Source organism: Bos indicus x Bos taurus, chromosome 14 (assembly GCF_003369695.1).
Source record: "Bos indicus x Bos taurus breed Angus x Brahman F1 hybrid chromosome 14, Bos_hybrid_MaternalHap_v2.0, whole genome shotgun sequence".
NCBI classification, from domain to species: Eukaryota; Metazoa; Chordata; class Mammalia; order Artiodactyla; family Bovidae; genus Bos; species Bos indicus x Bos taurus.
Genome location: NC_040089.1, coordinates 43,644,575 through 43,668,596, shown reverse-complemented (window position 1 = coordinate 43,668,596; position 24,022 = coordinate 43,644,575). Strand labels below are relative to the sequence as shown.

Sequence of the window (24,022 nt, the reverse complement as noted above, 5' to 3'; positions counted from 1 at the left end):
GACAGTAACTGCAGAACACTTAAACAGAATGTTGATGCTAATTACGAAGAGTGTTATTACAGGAACTTCAAACTGTCCCTTGATCAATGGACATGACCCTTTTGACATTTTCAAAAGATCCCTGTTGATAAGTCTACCCTTTGCTTAATTTAATTCATTTAACTCATTTCAGAGTGTGGTCCTTAATCCTGCACTCAAAATAGTCAGATTTTATTGCACGAAAATCTTCTGAATTTGTCACTTAAAACCCTGCACTCTATTAAAAAGACAAGGCCACATCATTTTCTCGAGAGATTCTTTGAAATTTTAACCTCTTGGCCTGTTTCGGACCTACTCTGGTAGACAGTCTAGGGTGTTATTTTGGGAGCAGGAGAACATGAAGAATGAGTGGGAAAAGGAGCCACTGGCATTTGAAAATAACCTTCCTGCGTTTGCCACTCAATAAGCACAGAAGAGCAGGTGTTAGAGGAGGCAGAGAAAGGGCATCTTCAACGCCCCGGAGGAAACTTCTGATGATAAATAACTTGAGGGTGCGACGTAACGCCATCCCTGTCTCCACGCGGTCCCCACGCAGCCTCCACGGTGCTGCCGCGTCTTGGCCGCCCCCGCCTTCCCCTCTCCTACAGGGCGTGTTGCAGCCTGCGCTCACCCGGCCCTCCCCGCCCCGCCGCCCGGCACCGCCCGCCGGTCCTCCTCCTGCGCCGACGCGGCGGAGCGCACCGGCCCGCGGGGTCAGGTGGTTGGGTGACGCCCCGGGAAAGCGCTCCCCACCTCGCGCGGGCGGCGCCACCGCGCCCGACGCCTCCGGGGGAGGGGACTTCCCGGGAGCAGCGGGCGGAGGACGGGAGGAGCGCTGCGCGGCGGGCGGGCGGGCCGAGCGGGGACGGGCTGCCGGCGGGAGGGAGACATGGACCGCAGCGAGCAAGGTGAGGGCGCGGGCGCTTCCGGGGTGGGCGCGGGGCCCGGCGCCGCGCGGCTGGGGGCCCGGGTCCGGGGTGCGGCGGCGCGCGGCCTGGCACCCGGGCAGGTGCGGAGCCTGCGGTGCTGGAGCCGCCAGTTGCGTCCCCGGAGCCGGATCCCAGGTCCTGGTGGGGCCGGGCTGCCGGGAACCGGCGGCCGGAGGGGGCGGATGGGACCGCGCGAGGGTGCGCGGGTGTTGGAGACAGCAGAGAGGACGGGAAAGATAGAGAAGGTTCTGGGAGGCGGCGGAGGGCCGGCGCCAGGCGTTCGGAGCCGGGGCGGCGGATCGAGAAGCGCTTTGGTGAAAGCGGTGCCCGGGAGCCCTGCTCACCTCGGTCTGGGACCGGTGGAAACTGAGGGACTGAGGACGGTGGGTCGTTTGGCCCCGCACGAGGGGCGCGTGAAGCCCTCCCAGCCACACGTGAAGACTTTCTGCTCTCTCCTTAACGTGGTTAGGATTTTTGGTGGCATTTGAGCCCGTGGCGTTGGTTTTGGTTGCAAACATTTAACATCCCCCAATTGTGGAGCAGTGTCTCTAGGTTTGTTTGGAGGCGGGGAATTTTTCGTAGCGAGGGTCCTCTTTTATCCATCAAAGGTGAAACCCCTCCAACACAAAACCTTAGTCTGATTACTCTAGCTTTGGCTGCACTTGTTTCTGAAAATAGTATCTCAAGGGAAATTACTTCCAGTAAACATTATTTAAGAGCGATGTGGCATAGTAGAACTAGGTTTTCAGATTTAAATATTGCCACATCCTAGAAATCTTTACTGATAGTAACACAGTAACCACACTAACCATAACACAGGTTCGCGGCAAGCTTTTAAATATATACATATAAAGGCTAAAAAAAAGTAACAGTATTGAGGTTAATTTGGGGAAGTGGGGATAGGAATTATTACTATTTTGAGTCTTAACACGAATTTTTTTTTATGTACTACTCTCCAGTATCTGCCTTCATGCATACGAGTTTTCATTTAAGTCAAACCATATTCCATGTATACTGTTTTGTAGTTTACTTCTGGTCAGTTGTAAAATAGGATTTTTGGAGCCTTCCAGCTTTTCCTTTCTCTCAACTCCTCAAATTAATCTCATCTTACATTCATTTGATACAGTATGTACATGTGTGCACCGTTGTATCCAACTCTTTGCCACCCCATGAACTGTAGCCCGCCAGGGTCATCTGTCCATGCAGTTTCCCAGGCAAGAATGCTGGTGTGAATTGCCATTTCCTTCTCCAAGGGATATTCCCCACCCAGGAATCGAACCTAGATCTCCAGCACTGCAAGCAGATTCTTTACCAGCTGAGCAATGGGGAAGCCCCATACAACATGTAGTTTATAGTATATATGTCATACATTATATATGTACATATATACATGTGTCCACATATTGTCTAGATTTCAAACTTCTTGAAGTTAGAAGCATATATTTCATTTTTGTCCACAGTTGAGTAACCTGGTGATTTGTACATGGTAAACATTTACATGTTTGAGTCGGAAAGCTCCTCACAGGTCTCAGGTGTATTATTGTTAGGAGAAGGCCTAGAGGCTACCACGTAAGTCAGTATTTTTCTATCTGGATTTTCATGGGGGTAGTGAGGGTGTCCAGCATGTGAGCATGCATACATGTGTATGTCTTACACTGTGATATTTAACATAATGATGTTTTTAGAATATGTGGCTATGTTTGGTACTCCTCAAAGTAGATGAAATATTAGTGTTTGAATTAGGTGAATGGAGTGACTGATTTTATTAGATTTTTGTATTCTAGTTTGGCTGGTAAGAATCACGGCCAGTAGTAGTTCTGTAATATTCCAATTTGCTGATACACTTTATATGGTTATTGTAGGATTACTGTTTGTGTGTGTGTTTGTGTATATGTGTCTAAGACATGTTTAATAAATCCCTTGGTTTATAAGAGGAGTCTTTTTCTGTCTCTAATTTTCAGATGTTATTCTTTGGTAAAGATATTTGTTAGTCATGTTACTCCTTGCGTTTAATTGTCATTCTTAGAGGGCGAGGGAAGTCCATCCTCTTAAAGTGGAGAACTTGGACGCCAGACTCTAAATGAAAGACAAGCTAGCTGCCTGGGCAAGGTCAACTGAGGCTACATAGCTTGGCAGTCTTAACAACCACTTGGCGTTTCCTTATACTTTGGGTTCCTTCTGCCTCTTTTTTGTCTTTTCATCTTTATGTTCCCACAGCACACAGTTTTTTAGAAATGTTTGTTGACTGCCTCAGATGAAAGGCAAGTGCCCAAGGGCCAGTCTCCTTCCAGCCCCTGAAACCTCTGAGTTGGTTACTTGCTTCCCACTTCCTCCTGTTCTTTTTCTCTGTGTTTTAAAGAAACAGAACTCTGGTTGGATGGACAAAGTTGCTGATAAGACTGCAGTGGGTGTGGAGAGTAAGTTTATCTGTCAGCTCTCTGAGCTAGCAGAGGAGACAATTCAGTCTTGAGCAAGTCCATGTAGACTCCTGGCTGAAAGGGAGAAGGGAACCTGGATTTTTAACTTGCAGGTTCACCAGCAAAGTGTGTTGGCTGGAATAAGGTTTATACAAAATCTGTGATTGTCTGCTGAATTGTGATTTTTTTCAAAGTACCTAAAAGCAAATCATAATATTTTAGGATTTAACTTACTTTTTTAACATGTGTGGATTTTGTTGTGTTTGTCCCTTTAAAAAATACTCTAGGGACTTCTCTGGTGGTACTGTGGTTAAGATTCTGTGCTCCCAATGAAGGGAAGCCTTGGTTGGGGAACTAAGATCCCACATGCTGCACAGCGTGGCCAGGAAAATAAAATCCTCTAGATACAAAATTAAATGGCCTACTACTTGTCTTGAATGCATGTCTCTGCATTCAAGAATGAAATGTCTCCTTATCTGTTCCTTCTTATATGAAGTTGTCAAAATCTAGCCTTTGCTACTGATTTTATTGAATAGAGCTATAATGTTTTGAAATGAACAGTTTTATTTTCAGCGCTGTACTCTGAATGCTTTTCAGTATCAGTCTGAGATTTGCCTATTTTTCGTGCCCTCCCCCATACCCAGACTCTGTATACAGTACTCTGCTTATGTTGAGAGCAGTCAACATCAGATGATTTAAAATTCACCATAAACAACATACTGCCTCTTAGGAGCTTCTATGGGTTCAGCACACTCAACGTGTGTGCCATTTCCCACCTTGAAAGTGCAGCGGCCTGCTAACTGTAGAATACACCATGTAAAAAAACTTCTGACTGCCTTTTATGGGGCTGAATAGATAATCATGCTCGAGTACTCTCTTATATTGGCTTCCCAGGTGGCACAGTGGTAAATAATCTGCCTGCCAATGCGGGAGACACTAGACGTGGGTTGGGTCCCTGGGTTGGGAACATCCCCTGGAGGAGCAAATGGCAACCCACTCCATATTCTTACCTGGAAAATTCCATGGACAGAGGAGCCTGGAGGGCTACAGTCCATGGGGTTGCAAAGAGTCAGACATAATTAAGCACGTGTGCACATACACGTGCACAGGCACACACTCTCTTATATTAGTAATAACTTGTAGTTTAGCACCATTATATTGACAGTCACCTAGCCACTAAGCATTTTATCTGTGTTTGAGTTAAAACACCACCACAGCTTTTTATCTTAAGGGGGTAGGGGAAGGCTGCTATGGTCGAAGCAACTGGGGAAAGGGGAAGCCTGCAATGAAACAGTGACACGATAATAGGTCACTATAATTTCAGCCTGGTAATTATGCCTTCAGAATAACAAAATGGTGAGGTGTTGTTGATTTACAGATAAAACAAATGTAGAAATGAATAGGTAACAGCTTTGAGGGTCTGCTCACAGATCTCTGGGTGTGAGTCACTCAGCATCATGGTTTCTTTGGTCAAGTCTTGCTTTCCATATGGTGATAATGTCTTTGTTAACTTGCATTCACTTCCTGCATCTGTTTCTATGCAGCAGTCTGCTTGGTCCCTAGGGGAGAGCTAAGTGGTAGGAGGGGTTGTGATCCATCAGTGAGATCTCAAAACAGAATAATCTATGTACACAATAAAAGCAAATACACTCAAGGTTCCCAACTGAAGAGAATACCCAAGTCCCCTGACCTTCTGTGCTCCTCCTGGTCCTTGTATTGGAGGCTCACGTTATTTTATTTTCCTTGTAGGTTTAATTATTTCTGTTTAATTGTTGACTGTTTTAAAATCTCTCTTCTGAGACTCTCCCAGATTTTATTTAAACTGGGTGGGTACCAGAAACCATAATCTTAGCAGTGTATTTTCATTAGAATAAATGTCCAAGGGATCAAGGGATTTAATGTCTAATGCAAGTTAAAAAATGTTTGAATTAAAAACACTTCTTGGTAGCTGAGAGGAATTGTTCATTTTATTTTATTTTATTTATTTTTTTGGAATTGTTCATTTTAGAAAAATCAGAAAATACACATGAGAGAAAGAACATAAAACCACCTATAATCCTATTCTGGAAAATCACTGTTAGCATGTTGGTTTGTATCCATCCATATAGCTGTCCTTTTAAACAAATCACAAAATAATCTCTTATTGAATATGTCATCTTGTATCTTGCCTCTTCTTTAAAACTCAGTATTTTAAAATACCCTTCTGCAGCATCATTTTGACTAGTGTGACCAGGTAATTAATGCACATGATGGAGTTCAGAATGATTAAAAGGTTGCAAAATGTTAAATCTCCCTTCCATTCCTGTCTCCTTGGCTATTTCTCTTGGGTAGTGATGTCACCATTATTAACAGTTTCTTCTCCATCCACCCAGAGAGATTCTACTTATGTAGGTATACACACTTATATTTAAATATGTACAGTATTAGTGTGTGTGTTGTATAAGCTGTAGTGCACAAATTATTTCACACCTATCTTCTATATGTCTATATATACTGTATATACTTACAGTATATATTTTAGAGATCATTCAACACAATGTTATATAGAGTTGTTTCATTTTTCAGGGCTATTTGTAGATGTCTATTTTTAGATGTACCATGTTATGTACCATAACAGATGATACTTGTTCCCTATTGAGGGACATTTAGGTTTCCCCTAATATTTTGCTATTAAAACAAAGCTGCAGCAAATAAATATGTATGCAAATTGTTTGATAAATGTGCTGGTGTATCTGTAGGAAGAATTCTTAGAAGAATGTGACTGTTCAATTTTGATGGTGCTAGATTCTGCTCCATAGAAGTGGTGCCAGTTATAATCCACCAGCTATGTGTGAGCATCTGCTTCTCTCTATCATGTGGCCAGGGTGTTGTCACATTTTTCATCTTTGCTTCTCTTGTGGGGGGGAAGATGTTTCGCAGGCTGTGTTTATTATATATTTTTCTTAATATGAAGGCCATTATACTTCTTTTGATATGTTTGAGATCTATCTATATTCATTTTCTGGGACATGTCTGATCATATACCTTGCCAGTTTTTTCTATTGTTTTATCCTTTTCTTCTTGATTTCTTCATGACATGAATTGCTATTATATTTTTTCCTAGTTTGTTGTTCCTTTTTTGACTTTCTGGTGATTTTTTTTCTGAGCAGAAATATTAGTTGATGGCAGTTTTCATTTAATAGCTTCAGGCTTTTGAATCGTTCATAGAGATGCTATCCTCACTTTGAATTTATGTTTTTATTTTTTACCTTTAAATCTTTCATCCATCTGGAGTTTATTTTGATTAAAAAATGTGAGTTATGAATCTTAACCTCCTTCCCAACTCAATTGGCTCCTCAGTTGTCCAGCACCATTCACTCACGAATGGGTCTTTGAAACACTGCTGCTGTCAGTGCTAAATTTCTGTATTCTTTTCTTTCCCCCTGTTCTGTCCTAGCAACTAAACTGTTTAAATTATTGTGGTTTCATAACATGTTAAAATGTCTGGAAGGACTAGTCTCTCCTGATCACTCTATTTTTCTTTTTATTACTAGATGTTTTTCTAGCTGTTTCTGCCAGATTTTATTTCCAAATGAACATTAGAATCAACTTGGTCTGGATGCAAATCCAACAGAAATGTAGTTGATATAGCTTTCTTCCCTTCTCCTGTTCTCTATCCTCCTCATTTCCCTTTCTCTCTCTCTCTTTTTTTTTATTAGACCTGTTACCTTGCTTTTTTCTTTATTGAATATCCCAGTATATGTTCATCATAGTTGTATTGTACATACTATATATACAATTTTATATTGCATTTTGGATACTACTAGATAATAAGAATTTTAATGTACCATTGAAAAAAGTATCTTCAAACTGTATTTTTTGACGACTGTACTCTTTCAGCATTTGATGTTTAACTTTTTTTTGTGTGTGGGAATATAGATTGCTTTTTATTTTAGCTATTATAATACTTTAAAGAGAAAGTGTTTTAAGATAAATTTCTTGAGACAGGACAAAGGATGTGAATATGCTTAGGTTTTTCATGCCTTTGGCCAAATTGCTTTCTGGGAAACATAATTATTACTGCTTTTTTATTGTAGTAAAAATGCATGACAAGAAATGTATTATCACAACTGTATTTAAGTGTATTGGATAGTATTGTTAACTCTATGTACTTTATTGTGTAACACATCTCTAGAACCTTTTCATTTTGATGACTGAAACCCTGGACCCACTGAGCAACACACATTTTTTTTTCTCTACAGCCCCTGGTATCCACTATTCTCTTTACTGCTTCAGTGACTTTGATTACTTTAGATAGATCATTAAAGTGGAATCATGCAGTATTTGTCTTTTTATGACTTATTTCACCTGGCATAATGTCTTTAAGGTTCATCCATGTCATTGCATATTGTAGGATTTCTGTCTTTTTTAAGGCTATATAACATTCTAGTGTGTATGTATGCCACATTTTCTTTATCATCTTTTATTTTCTTTGTCCATCCTTCACTGGACATTTAGGTTGCTCCCTCCTCTTGGCTGTTGTGATCATGGGTGTGCAAATTCTCTTTTATGTCCTGTTTTCCACTCTTGGGTATATACTGTAGGAAAGGAATGTTTATTTTCCCTACCCTTCTTAGTTCTTTGGCTTGTCTAATAATTAAATTAACATAGGGGAGACTAACAGGAGAAAACCAAATTTAGTTGCATATGTTCGGGGGTCCTACAAGAATATGAGACCCTCAGGCATTTAGCCAGTTGAGACTTACATGACGCTCTGAGCTATGGAGAAAAGGGATAGGGTTCTGGGTCTTGAAAGGTGAGAAAGACAATTCACAGGAAGATGGAGAGAAGGTTTGGTAAAGTGTTTTCCATTCCCTGCAGGACGATGGGGCCCAGAGAGGACTTTGATCTCTAGCCCCAGTCCAGCTGCCCGCAGTTCACCCCACCTCACCTGGACTATTTGTAGTAATCTCTTGTGATAGTTCCCTTCCTGGACCAGATACTCTATCTAAATTCTTTTAGACAGGTAAGGGAGAAATAAAAGGTTTTCCTCAGTCTGCTGGATTTTGATTGCCGTCGGCTCAAAATAGTCACAATTCCAAAGTGGTAGTTTGAGGGGGACTTGTTCTGAAATCCTCAATACCCAGAAATAAAATTGCTGGTTCCTATGGAAGAAACACAAGCTGGAATCAAGATTGCTGGGAGAAATATCAATAACCTCAGATATGCAGATGACACCACCCTTATGGCAGAAAGTGAAGAGGAACTCAAAAGCCTCTTGATGAAAGTGAAAGTGGAGAGTGAAAAAGTTGGCTTAAAGCTCAACATTCAGAAAACGAAGATCATGGCATCCGGTCCCACCACTTCATGGGAAATAGATGGGGAAACAGTGTCAGACTTTATTTTTGGGGGCTCCAAAATCACTGCAGATGGTGACTGCAGCCATGAAATTAAAAGACGCTTACTCCTTGGAAGGAAAGTTATGACCAACCTAGATAGCATATTGAAAAGCAGAGACATAACTTTGCCAACAAAGGTCCATCTAGTCAAGGCTATGGTTTTTGCAGTGGTCATGTATGGACGTGAGAGTTGGACTATAAAGAAAGCTGAGCGCCGAAGAATTGATGCTTTTGAACTGTGGTGTTGGAGAAAACTCTTGACAGTCCCTTGGACTGCAAGATCCAACCAGTCCATTCTGAAGGAGATCAGCCCTGGGATTTCTTTGGAAGGAATGATGCTGAAGCTGAAACTCCAGTACTTTGGCCACCTCATGCGAAGAATTGACTCATTGGAAAGACTCTGATGCTGGGAGGGATTGGGGGCAAGAGGAGAAGGGGACGCCAGAGGATGAGATGGCTGGATGGCATCACTGACTCGATGGACGTGAGTCTGAGTGAACTCCGGGAATTGGTGATGAACAGGGAGGCCTGGTGTGCTGCGATTCACGGGGTCGCAAAGAGTCGGACACGACTGAGCGACTGATCTGATCTGATCTGATGGTAGTTCTGTTCTTAGGTGTTTTGTTTTGTTTGGTTTGTGAATTTCTCTCCTGTTTTCCATTGTGGCCATACCATTTTACATTCTCACCAAGTTATTTTAGAGAGAACATTGTAGGGACCAAACACCTGCAGAGAGGGAGCCTCTGTGGTTCTAATTTTTCCATATCTTTAGCTACACTTTTCATTTTTGATAGGGGCCTTCCTAATTGAGCTGAGATAATATAATATCTCATTGTGCTTGTGATTTGCATTTTCCTGATGATGAGTGATGTTGAGTACTTCTCGGTCATCTTTGTGTCTTCTTTGGAGAAATGTCTATGATTGGATTATGAATTATTAATGTATTCTGGATACTTAGGCCTTATGAGATATGTGGTTTACACATATTTTCCTCCCATTCTGTAAATGCCTTTGTCACTCTTGGTTGTTTCTTTTTCTGCACAGATGTCATTGCTTTGGGGAAAAAAAAGAATTAGAAAGCTTATAGGTAAAAAAAAATGCCATCTCTTTTCATTTAAACGTTTTCCACCTTCTAAGAGTCTGTAGATGATATTAGCCATTGTGTTCCCCTTTTGACATTGGTTGTTCCTTCATTGTTTTAATATCTTTTTATTTTATTAAATTAAAAAATTTAAATTGACTTATTTTTTGGCTGCACTGGGTCTTCGTTGCTGCGTGTGGGCTTTCTCTAGGTGTGGCGAGCAGGGGCCACTCTCTGTGGTGTGCAGGCTTCTCATTGCAGAGGCTTCTCTTGTTGTGGAGCCTGGGTTCTGGGTGCGCGGTCTTCAGCAATTGTGTGCACAGGCTCAGTTGTTGTGACCTACAGGCTTGAGAGCACGGGTTCAGCTGCCCCAAAGCGCATGGGCTCTTCCCAGACCAGGAATCAAACCCATGTCCCCTGCATTGGCAGGCGGATTCTTTACCATTGAGCCACCAGGGAAGTCCTCTCTTTTACTTTAAAATTGTGTCTTTGCTTTCTTCTGCTGCCACCCTTCTCCCCTGTTCATAGTAAACCTTTGTGTTTTGCGGAAAATATTTATTTTTTCTATTTTGGTTTTGGTTATGTTTCATGTTATTTTTCTAACAGAAGACATTATGAAGAGCAGATGTTTTCTTGGTGACAGTTTTTAGAGTAACTGTCATGGCTCTCAGTTGCCTTCAATACTTTTTTCTCTGTGTTTATGTCTTCTCTTTAGATGCTTTTGTAATCAATACTGAAAGTAGTGGTTCTAGGTAGGACTATTAGTTTCCATGCTTTGGCTTATAGGCATGGTGACTGTACTTCATGTTACAGCTATGCAAATGTAAATGTCAGCTTAAAAATGATATAAAACATCACCATATAAAGTTTTGGATTGAGAATTTACTTAATAGGATTAAACTTCACCCCTTGTATTCTGAGCTTTTTGGAGGCATTGTGGTGTGGTAAAGGAGCTTATGGTGTAATGAATAGGGCTGTAGGAATAAAGATAGCAGTTTATCCAACCCATTAAGATTTGTACTTGGTTAGAAATGAAGTGTCAGTAGGAGACTGTTCTGTTTGTATTCCAGACTCTCATTCAAGTGTGTACATGGTTGGTACTCCATAAATATTTGTCCTATTGTACATATATTCATTAGAAAGATTTCTAGCGTATATAGAGTCACATGGGATTAGATAGAAACAGTTAACAGGGAAAGATAATAGTTTGGCAGGGAGACAAGAATACCTCTTCCAAATGTGCTTTTAGTTTTATACATAATCACTGAAAGTCTGATCTGTAAATAGAAGCCAAATTGGTACTTTACTTCTCCAGTGTACACATAAGAGTATTTATGTATACATTTACAAGTAGAGGAGGAGACAGTGCTGATTAAATGTTTATTCTCCAAAGGAAGTTGGATGTAGTGCTCACTAAGTAACTTTCTTAAATGTTTTCTATGCTATTTCATCAAAAGTAGTTATTTGCTTCTAATGTATCCTGAATTTAAGAGGCACAGATGGTGTTGATACATTTTAGTTTTCTTTCAGTTAAATTGAGAAGGGCAGTGGAGATGTTGACAGTGGCGGAAAGGGTTTGCTACTAGTTAACAGAATGAAAATTATATAGAGGGAAAATGCAAACATTTCTGCTGGCTGGAGCATTTTAGCAAATTGATGACCAGCTTTCCATTTTGGTATATACTGAGTATATCACTTTTGGTATATCAGTTTATTAGCAGTGGGAATGATGATGATTCTACCTGCTTTTTGCACAACTCCTTCTAATTTTTCTTCGTATTATTTCAATTCAGTCTTTCCTAATGCAAGGTAATAGGATTGATATCATTTTTGTTTTATATATGAGGAAACAGAAGCTGAGAGATCACGACTTCCCCATTCTCTGCTAGATGTGGAGATTGTTACAAAACCTTTGTCCCACACCTGTTGTTTCTCAAAGGGTAACTGGTGGCCAAGAACAGTTTCAGCTACATTTGCAAATCAGTTTAAAGGGCTGGGAACACTTCACACTTTTTAGAAATATTTTCCTTCCAACAAATTAAAACAGAATTGGAATCTGAAGGGACACCACTTCAAGCTCTGCATTATAATAACCTAAGTTTTCTAGCTGGGGTTTTACTGGGCAACTTTTAGTAATACCACTACTACCACTAATACCAGCAACAACATCTGCTCAGGGTTTTCCGTATACCAGATTCTGTTCTAAATGTTTTTCATGTTTCATTTTGAAAATGTTTAGAGCAAATCTGTGAGCCACATCCTTGTTTTACAAATGAAGAAACAAGATGTGAGAAAATGGAGTAATAACTTTTCCAGGGGCACAAAGCTTGACACAGACAGAGCTGGGTTTTCAATCCGAATTATTTGGCCATAGTGTTCCTGTCCTTATGCTACCTAAAAGTATAATGAAAGGTGTTGTTCAAAATGATGCCATTCTGTGGTAGCTACCACGGGGGAGGGAGCACTCAGACTGGTATCCACCCCAGAATGTGGTCTGTCCTCAGGCACCAGAACCGGTTGAAAATATTCAGGGTAAAGAATGCTAGAGCCGAAGGTATGTCTGGGTTGAAAATTGGTTTTCATCGTTTTCTGGTCATGAGACACTGGATAAGTCACTCAACCTCTTTGAGGCTGATTATACCTCAACTATTTGTGAAATTTAAGTAAAAATCTGTGACTGGCATGGGGGCTCAATAGATACTAATTCTCAAACGAAGTGTTTGTATTTCTGTAGAATGCTAATTTGCTGATTTCCAATTCAAATTAAACATTTCATTTATTTGGAGACAATTATGATATGAGGCAGGCTTGCCTGGTGGCTCAGCAGTCAAGAGTACACCTGCAGTGCAGAAGACACAGGAGATGTGGGTTCAGTCCCTGGGTTGGGGAGATCCCGTGGAGGAGGGCATGGCAACCCACTCCAGTATTCTTGCCTGGGGAATCCCATGGCCAGAGGAGCCTGGCAGGCTGCAGTCCTTAGGGTCACAGAGAGTCAGACACAACTGAAGTGATTGAGTATGCACACACACATGATATGATGCCTGCCCTCACAGGCCAGGCTGGAGAAACATACAGAGAATTTGGCCACTGTGTGAAGTGGAGGTTGTAAGGACTGGCTGACTGACTGAAAAGGAAATGAGGAACTCTGGCTGGTCGTCAGGACCGGAGTCTAACCTCAAGTAACCTTTGAACTTGAAGGCAAAGTAGGAATCCTGGTAAGAGGTAAGAGAAGGAAGGGTGCGGAAGAGGATTTGGGAAGAAGCTTCAGTATGTGCAAAGGTGCAGAGGCATGAAAGGCAAAAAGATGCCCAGAAATTCCCTGTGACTGGAGTTCACGGTGGTCACTAGGGGTGTGTGAGCTGTCATCAAGATTCAGGACTGTGCTGTAGAGCAAGAGGCTGGTGGTGGCAGGTGGGAGTTTGGTTTTAGAGTAACGTTTTGGCAGCTGTGTAGAAGGGACTAGCTAACTAAGCAGGGGGTGTCACTGTGTTTCATGCCAGCGGTGGCGGGTGCTGGATTCCTGAGGGATCTTTGGGTAGAAAGGGTCAGATGTGAAGGGCGAGGATCTGAGAATAAAGCAGAGCAGAGAATAAAGAAAAGCCTTTGGGCTTTTCAGACCGCATGGACTTGGAAAGGGACCAGAGGCAAGGGAGAGAGAGGGAATTGCATTTGGGTGGTGTGTTACATCTGAGGTCTGTTCCATTTGTCTAAAGTTGTATAACAGACCATCCCCACACCTAGTGGTTTAAAACAATAGCATTTTTTTTTTTTTTTTTTTATAGTTACAGACCTGTACGTGGGCAGGGCTTGGTGGGGACACCTTGTCTCTCCTCCACTCAGCCCAGCTGGGAGGCTTGTAGCATGAGGCAGGGCTCATTTGAAGGCTTCCTCACCCACCTGGTTCAATCCCCATGGTCTCTGGTGGAAACAGCATGACCTGTTTGAGGATGGTGATTTGCTTGCCTGTTTTTAGCTGGAGACCATGCTGTTGATGCAGCAGCAGGCCCCCTCAGGATGCCCCATAACGGGCTTATTACATTACCCCAGTGCTCCCAACCCATAGGTCCTAAGAGAGAGGCTGGCAGGGGCTATGTGGCTTTGTATGACCTAGCCTCAAAGTCATGTGGAGTCGCTTCCTCCTTGTTCTGTTAGGAATGTGTCACAAGGGTCAGCCCAGATTCAAGGAGGGAGAGTTAGACACCACTTTTGGTGGGAAGAGGGTGCATACAATAGATGTGTGCACATGTTTTAAAACCACCACCAGGTCCTTGTGGGATGTCGGTGTGGCTGGGTTAGGGGTGAACTATGGATCTCTAAGAGAAGGAGCTGGGCAGGAGAGCATGTGATCATTTGTAGCTGTTAATTATTAGCATGTTACTTCCATATTAGCACATGTAATATTTGAAGCTATTAAGTTGCTGAGACAGCCCAGGAACAAAAGTAGAACAGAACATGGAATTTGAAGATTTCAGGTTTGGGAGAGGAAGGTGCAGGATAGGGAGTGTAACTTTCACAGGCTCTGGAGAGGCCAGGTAGATTGAAGGGAAACAGTAGATAATGGCTTTGCTGATGAGGCCCAATTATGGATAATGCTGAGAGATTCAAACTCGAAGATCGGGAGGGAGTTGAGGAGAAGGAACAGGGCAGATGCTATGGATTTGGGCCTTTGAGAAGGGTCAAATGTGTGTGTGTTTTGGTTTTTTTAAAATACAAATGGAGACTGCCCTTTTGAGAAGCAAGATGGTGTTTTAAAGGGAAATCTGAATTACCTTGGTGATTTGCTTGCCTGCACTGAGTGTTGTTGTTTGCTTCCAGACAGAGAGGATGCTGTTTTGACCTTTGTGCCTATTTGTAAAATGAGAGAAGAAAGCAAGGCAAGGGAGAATAACTGGAGGCACCAGTCCTGTGTAGGTCACTGGTTTTGGTTATGATGCTTTTAATGCACAATGTATTTTAATAGTCCTATCCTAGAGTTTGACCTTCAAGGTGCTCAAGTCTGTAAGCAATAATTCACTTGAATGTGTAAGAACCTTGTGGGGAATAAGTACTTATTAAATATCTGTGAAATGAAAGCATGATACATTCTCCAGGTGGAATGAGGGCCACAGAAGCAATTTAGCCTCGAGTTGACATTAGAGCCAAATCATAGTAAAGCTGTGGTTTTTTTTTTTTTTATACCAGCAATTTCTCAGGGCACATCTGAAGTTGTGAGCACTCCCTTTTCTTCATGGAGGATCTCAGCTGCAGGATTGATTTATGCCACATCTGAATTTGTCAGATAGTCTCTTGAGAAATATTTTCCCTCCAGAATGGCAGTCCCCTCACTGGAGAGTCAGCCAGCTGGGTCACTGTTGACCTTCCAGTCAGCTGCTCTGGTGATTTTTCAGTAGGTGGCTACTTACTATTCGCTGCTTCAGGCATTCAGTGAAGATTTTGACTAACAGTAAAGGTAGACGCAGTGGTAAAGAATCTGCCCATCAATGTAGGAAGCGTAAGACGTGGGTTCAATCCCTGCATTGGGAAGATCCCCTGGAGTAAGAAATGGCAACCTGCCTCAGTATTCTTGCCTGGAAAATGAAAATCCCATGGAGAGAGGAGCCTGGGGGCTACCATCTTTGGGGCTGCAAAGAGTTGGACATGCCTGAGTGACTGAACACATAACACACATGAAGATAACATGGCAGATTTCCCTTGGCTTTTATTTTTCCCTTCATTACAGTCCCTCTCCACACTTCCTGCCTCTTTTTAGCCCCGATTAGAGACTCCAGGGCTGGGCACCTTGCTGCCCTGCAGTGACCTCTGGCTGGGCCTGTGGTCACTGCCCATGAAGGTCTGATGCCATTTTCCTAGTCTGATTATTCTCTTCACAATGGCAACATTGCTGTTAAATTTGAAAAGCAGTGACCTATGATGAAACAGCCAGCTTTTCAGAGTGTGCTGGGTCCCTTCTGTTCGTAGCAACATTGTTTACAAGGCAAGGTACTAAGTTTCCAGTGTTCACAGCAGCAGTGTTTACAGTTGGTAAGGTAGGGAAGCGACCAAAGTGTCCATTGACAGATAATGGATAAAGAAGATGTGGGGTATATATACAACGGAATACTACTCAGTCATAAAAAGAATGAAATTTTGCCATTTGTAGCAGTACAGACGGATGCCTGGAAGGCATTATGCTAACGGAAATAAGTCAGAGAAAGATAAATGCTGTATGATAATCACTTATATGTGAAATCTAAAAATTGCAACAAACTAGTAAGTAAAACAAAAACAAAGCAGACTCACAGATACAGAGAACAGACTAGTGTTTAGCACTGGGGAGAGGGAGCAGAGAAGGGCAATGTAGGGGTAAGGGAGAAAGGTTAATGTGGGATTATAGAAATCATGTGTGAAACTTTTGAAAACTGTGAAGCACTCTAGAATTTAAAGAATCTTTCATTCTATATAAAAAAAACAAACAGAAAACAAAGTGTAGTAGGTCACTTTGATTATTTTCTACAATCCAGTGCTGCGCAAACCTCAAATCCCGCATCGGTCGGTCTGTTCCCCTCAGTTTGGGTGTGCGCATGCGTAGTTGTTTCTCTGAGTTTTCTGTCGTTCCTCTTTGCCTTTCCGTTCTCCTTCCCTTTTGGTGTCTTTTTATTCTACCTAATTTCCATTTTCTCCTTTTTCTTCTCTGTCTTTCTCCGTGTGGGACATACTGTGCAACCCAGAGGTTTTGTTGCTCTTTTTCTTTTTGTTTCGCTTTTACTTAAGGGATGTCGTGGGTTTATTTGAGATGTTTTATGTTTCTTACTAGAATTAATTTTTTTTATGTAGGGGTTAAAAAAAGGCCCTGAAAACAGATTTCCTAGTTTGTTTATTTATTATTAATGTCATTGCTATTGTGTAGCTAATTTAGATCCCCTCTGCCCCCATTGGTGTGTGTATAGTGACTCAAAGCGTAGAAAAAATTATTTCAAATTATTAATTGGGAATTTTCAGAAATCATACTTTAGTAGTTGACCTATTTGTGTTTCTCTGTGTGGAGTCTCAGCAAAGTTAGGAACACTCAAAGGCCACATAATTCTTAAAACTTAATAGCACCTCAATGTTCATAGCAGCATTATTCACAATAGCCAAGAAGTGGAAGCAATCTAAATGTCCGTGGACAGAGGAATGGATAAAGAAGATGTAGTATATGTACATAATTACTCAGCCATAAAAAGAATGAAATATTGCCATTGGAAGCAGCACGGATGGACCTGGAGATGATCATCTAAGTGAAGTGAGTCAGAGAAAGACAAATATCATGTGATATCACTTATATGTGGAATCCAGAATATGGCACAGATGAGCTTATTTATGAAACAGAAACAGAGTCACAGACATAGAGAACAAACTCATGGTTACCACAGGGTAAGGGCATGGAGGAGGGATAAATTATGAATTTGGGATTAGCAGACACACACTACTGTATATAAAATAGATAAAAACTAAGGTCCCTTGGATCGTAGAAAACTCAAGAGAATTCCAAAAAAACATCTGCTTCATTGACTACAGTAAAGCCTTTGACTGTGTGGATCATAACAAACTGTGGGAAATTCTTCAAGAGATGGGAATACCAGACCACCTTACCTTCCTCCTGAGAAATCTGTGTGCAGGTCAAGAAGGAACAGTTAGCACCGGTCATGGAAAATGGACTGGTTCCAAATTGGGAAAGGAGTATGTCAAGGCTGTGTATATTGGCACCCTGTTTATTTAACTTATATGCAGAGTACATCATGACAAATGCTGGGCTGGATGAAGCACAAGCTGGAATCAAGATTGCCAGGAGAAATATCAACAACATCAGATATGCAGATGATACCACCCTTATGGCAGAAAGCAAAGAGGAACTAAAGAGTCTCTTGAAAGTGAAAGAGGAGAATGAAAAAGTTGGCTTTAAACTCAACATTCAAAAAACTAAGATCATGGCAGCTGGTCCCATCACTTCATGGCAAATAGATGGAGAAACAACGGAAACAGTGGCTGACTTTATTTTCTTGGACTCCCAAATCACTGAAAATGGTGACTGCAGCCATGAAATTAAAAGACTCTTGCTCCTTGGAAGAAAAGCTATGACCAACCTAGAGAGCATATTAAAAAGCAGAGACATTACTTTGCCAACAAAGGTCCGTCTAGTCAAAGCTATGGTTTTTCCAGTGGTCATGTATGGATGTGAGAGTTGAACCATAAAGAAAGCTGAGTACCAAAGAATTGATGCTTTTGAACTGTGGTGTTGGAGAAGACTCTTGAGAGTCCCTTGGACAGCAGGGAGATCAAACCAGTCCATCCTAAAGGAAATCAGTCCTGAATATTCATTGGAAAGACTAATGCTGAAGCTGAAGCTCCAATACTTTGGCCACCTGATGCAAAGAACTGACTCACTGTAAAAGCCCCTGATGCTGGGAAAGATTGAAGGCAGGAGGAGAAGGGGAGAACAGAGGATGAGATGGTTGGATGGCATCACCGACTCGATGGACATGAGTTTGAGCAAGCTCAGGAGTTGGTGATGGACAGGGAAGCCTGGCGTGCTATAGTCCATGGTGTCACAAAGAGTCAGACACGACTAAGCGACTGAACTGAACTGAACTGAAGGTCCTACTGTATAGCAGGTAATTATATTCAGTATCCTGTGATAAACCATAATGGCAAAGAATATGAAAAAGAATGTATATATGTATGTGTATAACTGAGTCACTTTGCTATGCAGCAGAAATTAACACATTGTAAATCAAATATACTTCAATAAATTAAAAAAAGAAAGGAATTAAAGGAAGTGGTTAGTTAGTTGCAGTTCTAGTCTGTTGCCGTGCCAGGATATGGACCTTTGTCATATTGTCACTTCCACCTTGGACTAGATATGACACGTTGGCCACCAGCAGGAGCTCCAGCTCCCTGAGCTGAGGGAGGGGCCTCTGGGTGGGTGGCCCCTTCCACTCGGGTTCTGGGTGCTGTTACTGGGTGAGAGCTTCAGGAACCCCTGTGCTCTCTGACTCTCCTGCTTCTCCTGACCAACTTGCCTGTCTGCCCAGCCACCCTCTTGCTTTTGACAGTGAAATGCCATTTGGGGGAATTTTTCATGTGTGTTCATGTTGCTGTTAACAGCAGTACGTTGCACCCATAGTTTCCACACTGAACACTTGTTTCAAATGTTGTTGTGTCCTCCGCAGGTGCATCCTGCACAAAAGAGTGGCACTTCTGCTATCCTTTCTTTCGAGTTTGCAAAAGGTGAATGAAAGGGTACAGAGGACAAGCTGGGGATGGTTTTGGTCTTCCAGTTTTGGAAGAATTTGAAATTCTTAATTCTTTTTGACTAGTACTATGTGCATAGAAAGAACATTTATGTGGCAATGATGCTAAAACATTAATTTGGTGTGGTCTTGGCTCCAGCCAAGCAGTGGTGGGTGGTGAATGCCTCTTCCTACCCTCGCCTCAGCTCTCTGTAGATGTTCTCTTCCTCTTCTGTTTTCCTGGTGAGAGGGTTTGATATGTAGGGGACTTAGAGAGCCCCCCTAGGATCATGTAGTTTCTATGCAATATTTACCAACTCTCAATAGGTGCGTTCTCAGTCGCTTCTGTCTTGTCTGACTCTTTGAGACCCTGTGGACTGCAGCCTGCCAGGCTCCTCTGTCCATGGGATTCTCCAGGCAAGAACACTGGAGTGGGTTGCTGTGCCCTCCTTCAGGGCATCTTCCCGAACCAGGGATTGAACCCGCATCTCGGATTCTCCTGCATTGGCAGGAGGATTCTTTACCACTGAGGCACCTGGGATCAGGTAGAGAGATCTCATTTTAAATTAATTTGTTGCAGACATAGATTTGCCTCAGTGGAGCTGATTTATTTAATAATATCAAGTCTCCAGTGTAAGGAATCTTGCCTGTGAAACGTTGTGGGAACTGCGGATGCGTGAACTATTTTGATACCCATATGGCAAAAAACCCTGGGTCTGGGACTTCCCTGGTGGCACAGTGGATAAGAATCTGCCTGCCAATGAAGGAGACATGGGTTCAATCCGTGGTCTCGGAAGATCCCGCATGCCAAGGAGCAACTAAGCCCCTGGGCCACAACTACTGAGCCCACGCTCTAGATCCCATGCTCCATAAGAAGAGAAGCCACCACAATGAGAAGCCCGTGTACTGCAAAAGGCCTCACTCTTTGCAACTACAGAAAGCCTAAGAGCAGCAATGAAGACTCAGGGCAGGGAAAAAAAAGAAATTTTGGATCTGTAAATGCAGTCTTGAGATGGCTATTGTAGGGAAGAGACAGAGATGGAGGCAAGAGAGAGCTGGGAGGGAGGCGTGTCCTCACCTCCTGCTGCTGCCTATGGAAACCTGGACTCCCTTTGAGGAACTGTTGTTCCTACTGAGGCTCATTCCAGTGGGAATGAGAATAGTGAGCAGTGGGAACAGTGGGAACAGTTAGCAGCTCTCAGGCAGTCCCATAGCCCCCCACTTTTTTTCTTTTTGGAAGCAACTATGGCCAGCCTGGCTGTGGTTCATAGGATCGCAAAGAGTCAGACACAACAGAAGTGACTTAGCACATAGCACACGGCCATTGTTGGGGCTTCCTTGGTGGCTCAGATTGTAAAGAATCTGCCTGCAGTGCAGAAGACCTGGGTTCAATCCCTAGATCGGGAAAATCCCCTGGAGAAGGGAATGGCAACCCATTCCAGTATTCTTACCTGGAGAATTTCATGGACAGAGGAGCCTGACAGCCAGTCCGTAGGGTTGCAAAGAGTTGGACACAGCTGAGCAACTAACACTTTTAACTTTCACTTTTGTGGCCATTGTTAATTTCCTTCAGTTCCTGGGCATTGTGTCATTAAAGCAGCTGTACTTAAAATGTTTAGCATTTTTATATGCTTTGCAGTAATTCTTTATCATTCTAGGGGGCATAAGTTAAACATAATCTTATTAGAGAAGCATGTAGAAATGCAAAGCAATAAAACATTTCTATTTTTGAAGGTATTACATAATTATAGACTGTAATAAAGCATTCCTTTTATAAAGAACTGAGTGACCTCTGTAATCTTAAGTACTCTCCCACATTTATTTGTTGGTTTGTAAGCATCATTCTGCCTTTGAATATACATGTTCATAAAGGGACAGATGTACTCAGGGAAATAAAAAACGTTCTAATGAAAGTGAAAACCAAGGTGCAGGCCTCATGTTCTTTATTCAGTAATACTTGTTTGCCCGCCCTCCTCCCCATGCCCTGCACACACCCTGTCGAGTTAGGACTCAGGTTCTTAATCACAAGCCTTAACTTGACATTCAGGCTGCTTTCTTTGGCAGGCCTTCAGGAGGTCAGGTTTCCTCGGTTCAAAGGGAACCTAAGAACTGCTTGTGCCTGACTTCTTTCACCCAAGAGATCGACTTTAAAGCTGGGATTGCCAGGCACAGTTTCCAGTATTCAGTGCAAGGGACATTTTGGTGGGGGTGGGTGTCAAGGAGGACAGATACTTTCACAGCTGTTTTGGGTACCTCCTCTGGGAGCTGCAGCTGTCTTGGGTCCCATCGCAGCCCAGGTGGTTCATTTCTGCCCACGTAGTCCTGTCAGTTACGGCGGTGGGCTGGCCTGGCTCCTCCAGATTACCCTGAGAATGTGGCCAGCCCCTCATCTCAGCATCAGCTCTATACCTCTGGATGGAGGTGATGAGGATAGAGTTGGGGCAGGGGAGAAAAAAGATGTTGGAGACTGACCTGCTCCCAAGGTTAGGGGGCCCTGGTGGGGAGGTTGAGGCAGGGCTAACCTTTTTCCTTTCTTCAGCTGTTACTGGACATTCAGAAATGTCTGCTCTAGAAGATGCCTTTCAAGCCCACACACCCCCAGAAGGCACAGCTTCCCAGAGTTATAGTGCTCCTTTGTTGAACTAACAGATGCCAGGCTCTTGTTTATACTGAGAGCTGCTTATCAGTAAATGCTTAGGCCTTCTCTGACAAATATTGACCTAAAGGCAATTATATTCCATGTCTTGCTTTCACATGAACTTGCTTCCTAACGCATTTAGACATAGATATATTGCAATAGACAGATTGCAAAATGATCTTGTAATATGGTTTACGCCTTACAGTTATTCTCTGTTTCTTTAGTTTTAAGTTTGTTCTCTTTAGAGGTAAAGTATGTTTTTCTTTAATGCTTTTTTCTTTGGTTGAAGTATAATGTTGGGTTAGTTTCTACTGTCTAGCAAAGTGATGCAGTTATACATTATATATATATATATATATATATATATATGTATATACACACACATACTTTTTTTTCATATTCTTTTCCATTATGGTTTATTACAGGATATTGAATATAGTTCCCTGTACTGATGTCTCCATTCTATATAGAATAGTTTGCATCTGCTAATCATTCCAAACTCCCAATCCTCTCTTCCACCTCTCCTACCCCTTGGCAACCACCAGCCTGTTCTCTATGTCTGTGACTTTAATACTCTTGATGTAGTGGTAATTTTTTTTAATTGGACATTTCCATTATATGAGAGTGTCACAACATTTTTTGCTTTGTCTTCTCTGTGTAAAGAACCCAAGCTTCTTACATGGATACAAGTAAAAATCTGGCCTTGTTAAAGGAAGAAAGATAATTGGTTGAATGATGGAAGATGAGGAGAACTGTGCTTGCTTTTAGGCTAAAAAAAGAAATTATTTTTCTCCGTACCATGGAGAAACATGGCCCAGAAAATTGAATGGCATACAGCTGTCTTTTTGTAGTTCTGCAGTTGCTTCCAGCATGGGGTTTTGCTTGTATCAAAGAACAAGTGGGTTGTGATGACCTCGATACATCCAAGAGGATAAAGCTTGAAACTGTAGGAGCTGATGTTCCTAAAACCCCGGAGTGAGAGTGTACTTTTATTCAGCTTTTTCTCTTCAGTGAAATTTGAAGAGCACTTGTTATAGAAAGCAGAACTTTTACTTGATCTTTTGTGGCAAAGTTAAGGAAGAGTATCTAGGCTGTTTTAGATGTTGGCTGTTAAAATTGTTGTATGTGTCAAGGGTGACACCATGCACTTTTGATACAAAGTCAGCTAAGCTCTCACTTTTGAAAAAAATTTAGAATTGGAAATTAATAAATCTTTATAAAATACCACTTATTTGTATCTCTAGGGTAGAGCATGACTTTTAGCAATAGTATGGAGGTTGATAGGTTACCTCTTATTGCCATCTCTCAACTGAAAATTAAATATATAGGTTTATGTTTTAAATATACAGATTCCTCTACATGTTTAAATATTTAAGCTTTAAATACATGTTCCTATAAACCTTGTTTTAAAGAGGATTCCTGACTACGTTTGTGTGTTTATTTTTTTAAATATTGACAGTAAAGGTTGATGTTACTTATGCTCAAGTTAAGAAATAAAATACAGTGTGTGTAGGTCTTTGTTTGCGTGTGTGTTTCCAGGTCCCACTCCCTTGAAAGGGGATAATCAGCACTTGGAAGCATAGTGGCTAGAGGCGAGCACTAGGATTTATTACTTCGGTTTCAAAGCTCCATTTTTTGTCACCTGCAGAACAGTCCCAGTAGATGCGAGGATGACAGTGGCGTAGTGCGTGGCCTTGACAACTGCAGAGTGATGCTGAAGAATCAACAAAGCAGTACAACGAGAGACTTTATAAAAGTTTAGCTTTTCTAAAACAATGTCTGCATTGTTCTTTTTTTTCCTTTGGTAGCTAGCTGTCCTTTAGAGTTGTCCTGCATTTTCCCCACAGGAGATACCAGTAAGACCAACTAAACTCTGTTGCTCTGGAGTAAAATTCCTATAGGGCTTGTTTTTCCTGTTTGTGACCTCCAACATTTCAGCAGCCCTTAGGGAACTTCTGTTCTCTCTTTCCATCAACGTTTCCTCCGCTGTTAATACAATTGTGTAGTTAATCATTCCCTAATCTCTACATGTAGTATCTGAAAAAATTTATTTCTATCTTATGGAGCAATGCATGGAGAAACATGAGATAATATAATCTCCTTGTTTAAAAAAATCTCCTTGTTTAAAAAGGGGGTTAGGTGTATAGATAAAGATAGTTGCTCAGAGACCTCAGTTGGTATGAGTCCTGTCAATCCCTTCCTTGGGGACGTGTAGATAGAGTTGTGTAGACTGGCAATCCTCTGGCTTTTGCATGCATCAGAGGGCTTGTACAGTTATGTGTTGCTGAATCCAGATGGCTGATTCAGTCCTTT

General features: G+C 41.9%; 1 protein-coding gene across 2 annotated transcripts in view; it reads left to right on the top strand.

The window, feature by feature from the left end:
* The first annotated feature begins 856 nt into the window (after positions 1 to 856).
* TPD52 (tumor protein D52) overlaps positions 857 to 24,022 on the top strand; it is a 130,977-nt gene continuing 107,811 nt past the window's right edge. For both annotated transcript variants that reach the window (XM_027561250.1, XM_027561249.1), the window contains exon 1: positions 857 to 926. In XM_027561250.1, the coding sequence (XP_027417051.1) occupies positions 908 to 926 (19 nt within the window). In that variant the 5' untranslated portion in view covers positions 857 to 907. The remainder of the gene's footprint in view (positions 927 to 24,022) is intronic.